Source organism: Uloborus diversus, chromosome 4 (assembly GCF_026930045.1).
Source record: "Uloborus diversus isolate 005 chromosome 4, Udiv.v.3.1, whole genome shotgun sequence".
NCBI lineage: Eukaryota > Metazoa > Arthropoda > Arachnida > Araneae > Uloboridae > Uloborus > Uloborus diversus.
In genome coordinates this window covers 99,960,321-99,975,590 of record NC_072734.1, presented here as the reverse complement: position 1 = coordinate 99,975,590, position 15,270 = coordinate 99,960,321, and the positions used below count along the sequence as shown (strand labels likewise).

The following is a 15,270-nucleotide window of genomic DNA, read 5'->3' as shown; positions in this document are numbered from 1 at the left end:
TTTTCTTGGGCTTTAGGTCAGATACTTCTCTAACAGACTTTGTTATATGGGACGAATCAAAACCTATTTTATCTTTTTTATTAAATATTAATTTTTTAAAACAACTAATCAATAAGAAAAAGTTTGAATTTTGTCCTAGAATATTTGATGAATCAAATGGTAAGATATATAACTACCAGGGCTGCAGAGTTTAGGGGAAAATAATAGACTCCCTTCCGACTGTTGGAAAATGAAAAATATTTATTAGATTTATTCTATGCTTACTTTTTTGATCTTATAATCAGTTTGTCACATTGAATTATACTGAAAAATATCAATTATCAAAAAGTGAAAAATAATTTTATTTAACTTTTTTTCATGAACTTTTTTAAACAACATTCATGTGTTGTGAAGTTTTCTACTGAACCAAATGCTTTTCCTCCCTTGCATACATTCATAAAAGTTTTTGATATCATTCTTCAAAATGTATATAAAAATATTCCATATTTTAACAATTACATTTTTTTGTTTTAGGTTCTTAGAAAAGCTGGAGCTGATGGCAAAGCTACTGTGTTCCTCTTTAATGATAACCAAATCAAGGATGAATCATTTGTGGAAGACATTAATATGATTTTGAATACTGGAGATGTTCCAAATCTTTATGCAGCTGACGAGAGAGCTGACATTTTGGAAAAGATGCAGGCTGCTGCAAGAGAAACTGTATGATGTCTTATTTTCCGAATCACGGGTTTTTTATGCATATAAAAAATTTTCTAGAATGATATTTAACGTTTTATGTGTTTACTTTTTATCTATTTCTATTCTTTTACTATTTGTTGTGTATGTGCAGGTTTTTTTTCTTCACGTGTTGTGAAAGAATAACAGAATTCAAAGATCAACCTCAAAAAATAATTGTGTAAGAAAGTTATATTAATTGATTAATATGTACTGATTTTTTTAGATCTGAATAAAATTAGTAGCTAATTAAAATACAAAAATTATTTATAAATTGAATGTTTTAAAACCTTATTAATGAAAGATAGAAAAATGTTGTTCTACCACCTTGTAAAATATGTTACCTTTTTAACAAACCACAATTGACATTTTTACTGTTATCATTGAAAGATAAATTATTTGTTGCATTAATTCTACATATTTGCTGATTAGCTATAATAAATGCAGATTTCATTTAAGTATAAAAGTACAAGATATTGTACTGTATTCCAAATGATGCATTGAAATAACCTAGATCAATATTTTGTCTTATATTTGTGCTTTGGAGAAATGTGTTTTTAAAGTGTAAAGTAATAACTAGAGCAGCATCTGCTTTTCATATAAAAAATATTTATAAGTGTCTTGCAGAAAATACTGAAATTTATAAAGCCAAATATTTATGCTTTAGCATTGTTTGACTATTCACATAACTGAGTCTTGCTCATAAAATTGATAACTTTTCCATATTTAAAATAAATTACCTTTTTTTCCCTATGAATTGTTAAATTTTATTTTATTATGATGTAATAATGAGCAGTAGTGCTTTTGGAATTCAGAAATCTAAGAGATTCATTATGTCATTTTTTCTTTTACTTTCTTTACAGGGCAAAAAAATTGACACTTCTCCGTTATCTCTGTACAACTTTTTTATTGAAAGGGTTCGCCAGAATCTTCATATGGTACTAGCCATGAGTCCTATTGGTGCTGCACTTCGAAACAGATTGAGAATGTTTCCATCCTTAATTAACTGCTGTACTATTGATTGGTTTCAGGTAAATTGTTTCCGTAACACTTTGATTAAATCTTAACTGATCAGTTAGAATTTGATTGGAATTTTAACTAAGCAAATCTTGAAATCTATGCTAATAATTTAAAGCAGTAGAGTTTGTTTGTTTGAACGCGCTAATCTCAGGAACTACTGGTCGAATTGAAAAATTCTTTTTGTGTTGAATAGTTCATTTATTGAGGAAAGCTATAGGCTATTTTTTTAAAAATAAGATTGACCGAAATGTTTGTAATTGCAAATTAAATGTTTAATTAATTAATTGTTTAGTTCTATGAATTCCTAATATATGAGGGGGTAAGTTAACTGATTGAGAGGGCACTGACCGACAGTGTCGATAGCTGCAAGGAACCATGCCCATGCTAGGCTGTTGTGATAAGCAAACAGATTTTTGGAGGCATTTTTTTTTTTCAATGTTCTGGTACATAATTTGATTTTGTAGGATTTTTCTTTTCAGTTTTATTTTCCCTATTTCTTCAGTGTTTGTTTTTGTTCTTATAGTTGAAAACAGTTACTTATCTAAGTAAATAATTTGATTTGTCAGATTATTCAATTGTGATTGTTGTTTTAACGTTTTTATTATAGCCCTGTTTAAGTGACAAAACACTTTAAATTGCAGGGGAGAAACCACTTCACTCGCTAAAAAGCAGAGTTATGGTAGTGTAGTTACTTGGTGCGTTAAGTGATGAACTAAGTAGTTGAAGGATTATTTTCAGTTTTAAAGCAACCGTTAATGTTTTTATGTGTTTCTGCGAATAGTTTTAAATTCCAAAGAGACTTTAATAGCTCTCTTAAAAAGGTGTGCCACATTTTTGTTGAAGAAAAATGATCATTTCACATCAGAAGGGCCCCGAGGGCGGGGTTTTTTTTTTGTTCAACGGACTTCCTTTTACTTCTCAGCATGGGCACGGTGTGAGTACTGCTAGTTAATTATAAATCCTGATTTAGGCATAAAAATAACTATATTACTACACTATAACAAACTAACACTGAATATTGTAAGGCCAACTTGCAGTGAAGTCCATATACATGTTTTAACATAAGAAGTTCTCCAGTGCAAGAAAAAGAAATGAAAAATTTTGCTAAAAGTAGCTGCTTTTCTCATATGGCTTCAATTTTAGAAATGGTCTTTGTTACTCTTGAGTATGCAATATTTACTGTAACCATGCGTAACAACATTGAATTTGTTAATACAGTCAGTACAGTTTATCGGAAAAACTGAAATAAAACAAAATGTGTTTTTAATTGTTGTTTTATACTTTTATTAAGATGTGTTTTGAATTTTTATTGAAGATACATAAAATGAAATGCAGAACCCTAATGCTATAATGTCTATTTAAATTAAACCTCTAAACCACCAGTACTGTAAATATCCCCTAATTTCAAATATCTGTGCATGCCTATTTAACAATTCTTTTTTTGCTTAGATTCATTCATACATTACCAGCTCATTATTTAGCTTTTCAAAGAATGCTGAATTTCATAGAAAATGTATGAACTGCTGTATGCTTCATACTTTTCCCTACACTTTAATTCTTGTTTATATTCTTTAGGCATTTAGAGAAAGCCAACATTTTATACTTGTAGGTGTAATATATATGTTATCATTTTCAGTCACTATCAATGAACTTGTGGATGAAATTCATTTAAAGTTTTTACCAAACTCTGCCGCCTGCTGCTTTTTTTTATTTCTAGTTTAATTAACCAAATTTCTTTGTGAGAGTGTCTTATATGGTCATTACAAGATCAACTTAAAAATTTGTATTACCTGCAGGTAAACATACTTAATCTTTATTTGCATTTGAATGTAGTAGGGGAGGGGAGAGGGGTGGCAATGGCCTTGCGTTTATTTCTGCCTCAACACTTGTCAAAAAGTTTCTTAAGATTTTAATTTTTAGGAAGATCATCTGATAGCTTAAATTATCAAATATAGTTTAAAATTGCAATTTTAAGACTTCAATTTTGAAAAACTTTTCCGGGAGAGAGTACTTGGACTTCTTTTCCTAACTTAAAAGTTGGCCTAAAGTTTCAGTATTAAGATTCTAGTTTCAGTATTTTATTTCCTTACGTAAGTAAATATAGCATGCAATAACATTTCTCAAGAATTTAATTTAGAAAAAAAAAAAAAAAAACAGTGCTAGTCCCTAAAATCTTCTGAAATCGCCAAAAGAAGCCTAAAATGGAGGTTTTTGAACTTCATCACTTCAAATTTAGTTATTGAAGAGAACCTCAGAATCCCTTCCTTTCTTCTTAAGCATAGCAACATAGCATATAGCCTAAAAGAGTGTCTTCACCTTCCCAAAAATTTTCGCCCTTGCACTTATAAACCACAATTGTCGCCACTGTTTGACTGTGTATGTAGTAATTGTAAGGTTATTAAAAATACCTATACTCTCATAATAGGTATCACTCCAATTTATTGCATCGATTGCAATTTTATAATTCATTCTTTATAAACATCCATTTTTTTTTTGCTAATTATATTTTTCTTAATGTTTAAAATTTTTTAGTCTTGGCCGGATGATGCTCTTGAAATGGTAGCAAACAAGTTTTTGGAAGAATCTGATATCGATTCCAGTATTCGTTTGGCTTGCGTGACTATGTGCAAGCATTTTCATCAAAGTGTGTACAGTATGTCTGAGAGGTATGTTTGTGGTGTAAAATTTAAGGAAAAATGGCCTTGGAAAAATTGTAATCTGAATGACTTCAAAGTCTCATAAAGTTTCTTAACAATGAATATTCTTTGTTTTACTTTGTATTTTTTTTATGTTAGGTTTTTACAATTTGGTTGGCTGTATATGCCTCAGAGTTTGTTTAGCCTGATGCCTGATGTGTAGTAAGTTGACTAGAGTAAGGTGTAGTCAGGGGTGCCCCCCCCCAAGCTCAATGGCGCAAAATCCCCCCCCCCCCCCAAAAAAAAAAAAAAAATTTTCTCGCTTTCGAATAAGGTTAAAGGTATCACTCTTTCGAGTTTCTACTTCCCAGGAAAACTAACGTGGGGAGGGGGGGTAAAGCTAACTACTGCCATCTGAACCGAAATATCATTGGATTGTTGACACATCTCACCTCATAAAACTTACAATATGACCCTTGAGTAAAAAAGTTTAGATTTTTTTTTCAAACATAAATAAAAAAAAATACAAAGCGTGGATTCACCTTTCTGGTTTGGGATTAAGTCATTACTGGATGTAAGCAGGTTGAACCTTGTCGGAAGTATAATATTCAGTCAGATAGGGGGGTCCGGGGGTAAAACTTCTCCCCCGGAAAAACTTTGAAATTGTAGTTATAAAAACACAGTTTTAGACATTAATTGGGAAGGTTTGGTGGCATCGATTGGAACGATTCGGTGGTCTTTCCCCGGTATTTTTTTTCGAAATTGAAATATCAAAAAAGTACTTGTAGATACTCTTCTGTTATGTAAAAGAGGTGGGTTCGGGGACTCTCCCCCGAAACGTTTTCAAAATAGTAGTTCATAAAAACGGCGATTTCAGGCTGTCTATGGTCAGGGGACAGGCATTTTTCGGAATTTGAAGCTCTAAAATCGCACTTGTAGCCCCCCTTCGTGACGTTAGGGAAAGGAGTTTTCGGAAGCACTCCCCAGAAATTTTTTTAGAGATTGCAGCCTGAAAACCAAATTTAAGACAATCTTTAATGATTTTGATGAGAGTGGGGGAAGGGAGAGGGGCGCTCCACTTAAATGTTCCACTTAAATGCTGTTGATTAAGAAACGCAATTTTGATAGATCTTTGGTAATGTTAGTGGAAGGAGAAGTTCGATGGCATTCCCCTGATAATTTTTCGAAATTGAAACTCCAAAAAGGCAATTGCAGATAATCTTTGATCCTGTTCAGAAGATGGAAGGTTCAGTGGCTCTCCCCATAAATTTTTCAAAATTGCAGTTCTGGAAACTCAGTTTTAGATTACTCTTAATGGCAAAGAGGGCGTTTTTTGAGCGTTACAGTGGAGGAGCTCAACTGGAAGTTTACCGAAATTGCAGTCGCATATCCAAAAAAGATGGGTCACACACAAATTCACTATAACAGATATTTTTCGGAAATCCTCAAAATTGATTCAGCTATTTAGCACACATCGAAATTCAGAACTCGAAAATTTTCCCGAATCTAATACTTCCTTCTATAACATATCAGATACAGAAGAAAATAAAAATGATTTTAGAAAAATAATTAAAATACCTGAAGAATAAAACGATCTACTTCCAACAGTGGAACCTAACGTCATTGAAAGTTTTATAAAAATCATCTAATTATGAATTGAAAGAACAGTCAATTTGAAAATGGTCGAAAAAACGAGAGTAAAGTGAAATGAAAAATTCTACGTAAACTTAAGCTAATTTATGAAGAAAGTGCATTAATTTTCAAGTGATGGGCTAAAAAATATTTTGCAGTGAAACCTGTGTAAGTTGACCACTTGCGGTGCACTACTTTAGTGGTCAACTTAAACAGGTGGTCAACTTATAAAGGTTGAATTATATGATATAGATCTGATTCTGTGCCTGAAAATCGCGGTCAACTTAGACTGGTGGTCAACTTAACAGGTTTTACCGTATTCGAAAACTTCAAAATTAGTTTCAAACGATTGTTTTGGGGCAAATGAATCCATTAAAGGCTAGAGCATAGTGGTCAAAATCCTTACAAACAATAAATAAATAACGGGGGGGGGGGGGAACAATTTAAAAACTTTATTTTAGCCATTTTTGACCTCTTTCTCATCATTGTTACACGTATTTCTTATACAAAACTGTGTTACTTCCAGAAAATCTATATAAATAAAACAAAGAATATATGTGCATATATCTATGCTTGTTCTCCATACAAATCGAGTTTATGTCGGATCTCGACCAAATTTGACAGGGACATACTTGGGCACCCGAGAAGGAACGTAGAGGGATTTTCAAGCGGCAAAAAAGCATGGATCTATTGCCAGAAGTACCGAATAGTTCCAATTTTAGTTTTAGGACCTTAAATGGCATTAAAAGACTCTTTCTACCCGAAATAATTATCCAATCAGTTCGATTTTAGTCTCATTTGAAAGCCCGCAAAAATACCTCTGAAGTAGATCTATTTATCTTGGATTTCAAAACCATCAATAAGGCTGTAAAGTCAACAGGAGAAAAATTGTACGCATTTTTAAGTAAAGGAACACCAAAATAAAATCGGAAACTTATTGTCTACTGCGAGCTCAGTTTTAATTATCGTCAATAAAATCACTGAAAAGAAAGATCTATTGCTATTTTTTTCTCGACTGTGAGCAAATAAAATTCTTGCTTTTGTTTTGAGGCTTTTCCTGTAATTGGGGGATTTAAAATTTTTCCTTTTTGGTTATTTTTCCACGATCTGTCGGGAAATTTTTCAGATATATATATATATATATATATATATATATATATATATATATATATATATATATATATATATATATATATATATATTTCCAAGCCTGATTATTAAACACACATCACTTGACTTACTTTTTATTTTCGAGGTAAATCTTGCAAAGCCGGGTGACGCAGCTAGTTTATAATATATTAAAAAGAAATCAAATCGTCTGATCCTGATTTGCAACGGACACTCCATCCCGTCTTTGATGATCCCTTTATTGAAAAAGAGACACCGCTAATAAATTTTGGAATGAGTACGTCACAAATGTAATATTTATGCATGTAGGGGAGAATGGCCCAAAGTGGGCAGGTTTTCGAATAACGCTCAAAAATTTTAGTTTTTGAATTTTAATTGCAACAATTTCGGTTTTATTTCCTAGCAGGGTTCTTGAACTTTTAAAAGTGATTTTTGTCTTATTTAAAACCCAATATTTATTTATTATCAAACTTAACAAATATGTGAAATACCCGCTTTGAACCTACCGTTGAGCCCAAAGTGGGTAAGCTTAACTAATTGTGGTTTGGTACATTTTCCAATCAAATATGAAGTTATAAATGATTAAAATAGTTGACTAGCTACCTGCCATTATATAAAAAAAATATAAAACAGTTGTACTAATCCAATTTAAAGTCAGTACATTTGTTTATAAAACATAAAGAAATAACTGAGTTAATTAATAGACTAAGTCACGAGTCAAGAAATTTTAAATAAATATATGATTAAATCCTATCACGAGTCAAGAAATTTTAAATAAATATATGATTAAATCCTATATCCGCTTTGCCCGACCCGCTTTGCCCAAAGGCACGTTTTTTATTTCAATAATTATAACCTTGAATTAATAATTTAAAAAGACGGAATGACCGTCTTATTTTAATAACTACGTAGTTTTAATTTCTAAAAAAACGGAATGATCATCGTAGTTTTTGTAGGTGGATAGTGTCAAAATATTGACAATAAAAAATAAACTGGTCTTCGACTAATCACAAGTTACAAAACTTAATTTTTTTTTTCCAATGTATCATTTTTTTTTTTTTTTTTAATTTTAAGCCTGGTTGTGCCATGCCACTTGCGAACTGATAACTCAGCGGTGTTCAGGTAAACACGACATACGTATTCGTCGCCGCTAACACACCATGGGAGGGGGGGCATAAGAAGGCCTACCCACTTTGGGCCCTCCCTCCCCTATTTCTAGTTGAAAAGTTTAAATATTTTTTTCCTTCTAAAAATCAAAAATTTCATGTTCTTAAAAAAAAAAAAAAAAACTTCTGGAAAAAAAAATCCCCCCAAAATTTTGATGGCGCAACTTGCGCCATAATCCCCCTACTGTGGGCACCCTTGGGTGTAGTTTAAATGTTTCAGCTGTTTTATTATATGTAGGGGAATGTAGGGCAAAGATGAATGAGACAAATTGGTTGTTCAAAATGATCAAATTGGAAATTATTTTGAAAGTTACAATACATAAGGAAAGAACAGAGTATTTTGTAATAAAACTTGCATTGAAACAGCATTTTAATTTTTGGCATAAAACTTGCTGCTTCAAAAAAAAAAAAAAGAAAAAAGTGGAAAATTTAACTTTTGTTTTCCATGAGGCAAAGTGAAAAACAAAATATTCTTTTAATAAAGTATTTTCTGTACCATCGTGAAACATACTTTTGATCACATAAATCAATAAATTAAAGGTTGAATGAATAAATAAAAATGTAATGAAACAATAAACAAATATTTAAATAAATAAATAAATTAATTAATGTATGAAGAATAATAAATGGGTGAGTAAAAGAGAGAAGGAATATGAAAATAAGTGAATAAATGAATAAATAAATGAATTTCTTAATGAAAGAATGTAAATGATTTAATGAATATATAAATGAATACGTAAGTGATTTCGTAAATGATTGAGTGAGCAAACAAAATTAATTATTTCACTTTGCCCTGTATGTAAAGGGTGTCCCAAAATTAACGCAAGATTTGAATTTGCCACCATTTTTTCCATAAATTGTTGGCAGCCATGAAAAAAGAACAATTTGACAGTTGAGAGTTTAGGGTTAGTAAAAATGCGGTGTTATTGTACCATACAGCTAGAGAGAGTGAAACATTTCAATTACTGCATCAGGCATTTCCTGGTCACGTACTCTCTCATTTCGGTCATCAAAATTGGCACCCTAGATCGTGTGATTTAACATTTTTAAATTTCTTCTTATGGGGTTATTTGAATTCAAAGGTCTATATCAACAAGCCCACAACCACCCGTGCATTACCGTGTTGCGATACCTAGCGCCATTAACAGTAACTGTTTGATCAGCCTCAACTTTCATTATTTTTGAAACAATTGTTCAATAATGAAAGCGCGTTATTGTATCGTATAATGCTCCATTTTTGATTACCCTAAACTCTCAGCTGCCAAATTGTTCTTTTTTCAGGGTTGCCAGCCATTTATTGCAAAAATGGCGGCAAATTCAAATCTTGCGTTAATTTTGGGACACCCTTTACTTGATTGATTGTGCAACATAATTAAAATGCAAATAATCTTAATATTAACTAAATAAATACTGCACATAATATTAGAAGGTCTCTATTCATATTTAAAAATAATTTTTGACTTGCAACAAAATATTAAAATATGAGTATTATTTTTTCAAAATTGCATGTATTATCATATGCTTTATTCTTAGGTGGTATTTTTATCCTGACTAACATAGACTACACGGTTAAAATATTACCAAATGGGTGGTGCTAAAAGCAGAGTAAATATTTCAACATTTCACTTTGCCCATATTCCCCTACTTCAACATGGATTGCTGAAGATGTTAATTTCCCCGGACCTTGCGATATCCTTATGTTCTTCAATAGTAATATCAGACCCTTATTTACCAGGGAGCTTATGGAGACTTAACTTCTATACTTCTTTTCAATTTTAGGTGATTTTTTACATATTGGACGAAGCACAGGTTATTAAAATAAGTTCTTAAAACTATAGATCTCGAAAACGTTTTCTAGACATTAAGTCCTGAGTAGTAATTTTGTACATCTTTGAATAACTTTCTACATTTACTTAATAAACCAATCAACAACTTGAATTTCTCTGCAGTTATTTTGAAGTATTTTTTTTTTTCACTCTGACAAATAATTTGGAAAATGTTTATAATTGCATAAATTTTGAAATAATAATTACCTTGCTTATGACAAATGAAATCACTGTAATACATGACATTAAAACAAAAATGATGATTGAGTAGTAAAATATTAGAAAATCTTTTGCTTGTTAATATTTTTTTATTTCTTAGTATTATGCTCAAATATTTTGAATGCTTGTAAAGAGCAAGAAAATAAAAATGTTTAGTTATGTTTTATTGCATTTTTTTATTAAACTGCTTAAACACTTCAAGTTGTATGAACTGAAATTCAATGAATTTCAATAAATTTATTTTGTTGTAGAAAATTGCTTTTCCTTATTTCAGATTTTATTTTGAACTTCAGAGAAAGAATTATGTTACTCCTACATCTTATTTAGGACTTATTATTACTTTCAAAGATCTCTTATCCAAAAAACAAGGTGACTTGCTGGCTCAAAAGAATCGTTATATTGTAAGTATTATTTATGTTTAAAACATTAAAATTAGTCCTAATTTATTGCACACAAGATTCAAAAAATGAAATCAATTTGATGGAAGATATTTTCTTCAAAATCTTTTTTTCTGTGTAGTTCAAATTTTAACTGTAAGAACTTGATTATTTATGCTTATTCCAAATATGCCTACTTATACTACCACTACTCGTTATTTTTTATTTTGATCTTTAAAAATTGTGTGGCGTAAAAACACTGAAATTTCTTTAAGCATTCTAGTTCTTTGTCAAACATAAAAATAATTCTACGTTTTAGTTTAGCTTAACATTAGTTTCTTTTTCATATAAATTTTTAAATTGTTTAATCCTCATAGTGGGACGGCCACACAAACTTGGGTCAAACTCCATAGGTCAATCAGAGGTTGCTGTCAAGGACATCAAAACTCTTTTAAGATTGAAAATCAATGTTGAATCCTTGCTTTTTCTATAAAAAGCATCGTTATTTTATAGTTTTTTTTTTTTTCAAAACTAAGTCTCAGAAATGTGGTTTCTAAATAAAAAATAGCAAAATGTTGCACAAGTCTTTACTTTACTCTCAGTTAATATTTTTTGTTTCTAGGTTGGTCTTGAAAAGCTTGAATTTGCTGCGTCTCAAATAGCAGTCATGCAGAACCAAATTACAGAACTTCAGCCAGAACTTGTAAAAAAAGCTGCCGAAATCGAAAGTCTTATGGTTGTTATTGAAGCCGAAACTGTTGATGTTGAATCGCAAAAAGAGGTGAAATTTCTGACATTTATTATTTTTTTGTATTTTATTTGCAGGATTTTGTCTTGAAGTAACAATTCACATAAGCAGCTGGTGCACCAAAAAAGGGAGGAGTCAAAAGAAGTAAGGTAAATGCACCAGTAGTGGTCACTACTTCAGTAGTGGCCACTTTAGGGTTTATATTTAAAAAATCAGGATTCTAGGGGTCCCAGTGGATTCAAACTTGCAGGAGGTAGACCTCAGGCTATAGTGAAGTGGGCAGTTCAAGGAGGAGTAGGTAGAGCATCATGGAAAATTGTTATAAATTATTTAATACGGTCGCCTGGATTGTCGATGTTTTTTCAGCTGTCTTCTAACGCTTCTCCATAACGAGGTATAAAAACATTGTGTTGTATTATGAATAGAACAATGCTCAAAATAATATTTTTAGAGCTGTAACCATGTTATGAAATGTAAAAGATCATGTTCGGAACGTTTTCAACTTGAAATAGTTGTTTTTTTGCTGACAGTTTACCTGGCCACTACTGGTACCAAAAAAGTTGGGAAATTCAAAAGTGGCCACCGAGTGGCCACTATTGAATCAGGAAGGTTTTTCATAAATCAACTCAATTTCCCTTTTAATAGGTTGTAATCTCTTAACATAAAAACCTGCCTCATTTCTGACATACTATTATTGTGTGATCTAGTAGTGGCCACCCGGTGGCCACTTCTAAACAGCAATATGGGCAATACTGACTCATGTACCTTGTACAATGGCCACTGATGAATCAAATTTGAGGTTTGAAAAAAATTGAACAAATTGACATTCTGGCATTTTAAAAAATAAGACGATTCAGGAAGAGAAGGGCTATAATATGATCATTGTTTCAAATATGGTAATTGATATTGTAGGCCCACAGTTTAAAAAAGCCAGAAAAATATGCTTCACTGTGGCGACTGCTAGTGCGTTTACCTCTTCTATGGACAGGCCCGGATTACTCAACAGGCCATCCCCTAGATCCATACGCCCTGGCCTAGGGCACATATCGGGGGGGGGGGGAATTATTAAATAGCTTGTTGGTAAAAAAAAAAAAAAACATGAATTTGGTGCTAGTACATATAGAGGAGAAAAATTCTACCAGAACCGAGAGAGAGATTGCAACCTGCTTGCTGAGCAGGTAAAAAAATGAAGGGGGAAGGGCACAATGCTTAATTGAAGTAATCCCTTTTCTAAGCAAAGCAGATAATTTTTAATTTCTTAGATTTAAGCAATCATTTCTTGAAAATACAGATTTTCTTAAGATAAAACACTTATTAGAAGTAAGTCACACACCGTAAAATTAGTAAAAAGCCGTGATATATAAAATTCTCAGTTATAACACTTGTTTATGGAACAATTTTTCTCATGGAAGTCTAAATCATGTCAGTAAGTATGTGTTTTGCAATTTATAATCTATTAATTCATATTTATTTATGACAGCTAATAGTCAGGGACGCCAAAAATTCAAATTTTTGGGAAGGAAGAAATTATCAGTTTAATCGAATAAAACTTCAAAGCTTACCGAATAAAAATAGGAGCATGGTACTGCTAGTAATTTTCTAAATTATCTATGACTAGCAATAATTTAGTAGTTACTAAAATTATGTAACAATAAATAGCATAAATAATCAGAAAAAATAAAACATTAAATTAAGGTATTTAAAAAATAATTTACCAGAAAATACCAGATATTTACTGCCAAAGTTTTATGATAGGTTACAAATGTTGTAAAATATCCGAATTTGTGAAATATGTAACATTTACGGTCTTTTTAAAAATTTTACCTTAGAAAATTCTTTGATTTCTGTATTTTATTGATGTACAAAACGTCCGTAATAAATTCTTCAGACCAATTTTATTTTCTAAAATCTTCATTAACTTAAGACATAGCTGAGAATTAATGATATTTTTTATGAGTTTCTTGAATCAACACGGATGTTTTAAAATTTTTGCATCGAATGCGATTGGCAGTATTAGAAGTCTAAAAGTCCTCAACTACACAATAAGACATATAAGGATGGTTAAAAATAATACTAAATACATAATTATAAATGTCCAAAAGGTAAAATCACAAGGAAAAGAAAAACGGATTTAGAAATGTGTGAAAAATTGGGATTAACACGTAATAGCGTAAAAAATGGCCAAGATGCCTAAGTTTAAGCTAATGTGTAGAATTCGATAAATATGCATGTTCTTGAACTCAAAATCCATGACCAATTGCCAATTTTCATGATTTTTGAGCACTTTTTGCCGAAAATCATGACTTTCCATGACCATTTTTGATCATAGCCGAAATCCATGACTCACTAAATGCATGGACACCCTGCCTTTAGTAGTATTGAAAACTTATGCTGCCAATTTCCTATATCCTTTGATATACTTTTTAAGTTGTAAGAAACAGATTGTCCTAGAGTTACATTGAATTGTGTACTTACTATTTTCTTATGAACTAGTGATACCCGCACGGCTTTGCTCTTAGTAGAAAAATTAAAAGGTCGTTTGGTTCGCCTATGTATTTACAAATAATGTATGGTAACTTTCTCGCCAGTTGGCTTGCCCATGTTAGGGTTTCACGTTATGATAACTTGGTAATTTGCTCGTCCATTTTATGATAATTTTACTCAGGAAAATGTTCTTAAAATTGAATAGAAAAAGAACAAAATCGAATTTTTGAAAAATAGCTTCGAGGTGCACATCCCCATGCTACAAACTAACTTTGCCAAATTTCATGAAAATCGGCCGAACGGTCTAGGCACTATGCACGTCACAGACATCCAGACAGACAGAGATCCAGATATACAGGCAGACTTTCAGTTTTTTTATTAGTAAAGATAATTTTGTAGTGGTAATAATTATTCAGTTCACACTTACCAAAGTTCATATGTAGAATACTTAAAAAGTACATTCATTTTCTTTTACTGTTTTTTTTACATTAGCGTTCAAAAAATACAAATACAAATTTTCTACTAAAAACTCTTTATTTTATCCTAAGTACATATGTACTTTGAAGAAAGAAATGTACAATAAAAATGTGAATAATATATTGGTACTTAATGTAACTATCATATTGAATCAATTTTATCCATCAGCTATTTGAATTTAAAGTGAGTAATGCAAATTCTAAGGAAAGGATGTCAGATGGCCACTACTGAATCATGCACGTGGCCACTACTGAAAATCTCAGATTTTGGAGTGGCCACTACTGGATCAAATTTGAAGTTTGGGAAAAAAATGGATAAAAAATTGAAAAAAATTGAAATTCTGGCATTTTTAGAAAATGGGACGATTCAGGAATAGTTGGGTTATAATACGCTCATTGAGCTAAAAAATTGGAATTAATATTGTAGACCCACAGTTTAAAAAATACACAAAATATGCTTAATTGTGGCCACTACTGGTGCGTTACCTTATAGGGGATAGATGGGCGAGCCCTTGAAGCTGATTTAAAAAAAAAATCGCTATATTATTGGATTTTAACATTACTGATTAAGTGACCTCCAGAAAATGTGGAATATGGCCTCAAAAATCAGAATGGATGGCCATTGTAGACTTCCCTCTTTCTATCCAAAGTTTTATTTGAATAACATGAGAAAAGTTCAGTTATTTGGATTTTTAGTTTTTATTTCCTTGAAATAAATCAATCAACCCAGAAAAATCTTTTTTAAATCGATCATTAATCTTTAGCTCTAAAAGTGAGGGGGCAAGACCCCTTTACTTTTGGAAGTGAGGGGCAGTTGCACCCTTATCCTCTCACCCTCTCCTTA

General features: G+C 31.4%; 1 protein-coding gene across 1 annotated transcript in view; it reads left to right on the top strand.

The window, feature by feature from the left end:
* LOC129220726 (dynein axonemal heavy chain 3-like) overlaps positions 1-15,270 on the top strand; it is a 157,256-nt gene that overhangs the window by 74,643 nt on the left and 67,343 nt on the right. The window contains exons 36-40 of the mRNA XM_054855156.1: positions 514-699; positions 1,578-1,745; positions 4,267-4,400; positions 10,616-10,742; positions 11,341-11,499. Of these exons, the coding sequence (XP_054711131.1) occupies positions 514-699; positions 1,578-1,745; positions 4,267-4,400; positions 10,616-10,742; positions 11,341-11,499 (774 nt within the window). The remainder of the gene's footprint in view (positions 1-513; positions 700-1,577; positions 1,746-4,266; positions 4,401-10,615; positions 10,743-11,340; positions 11,500-15,270) is intronic.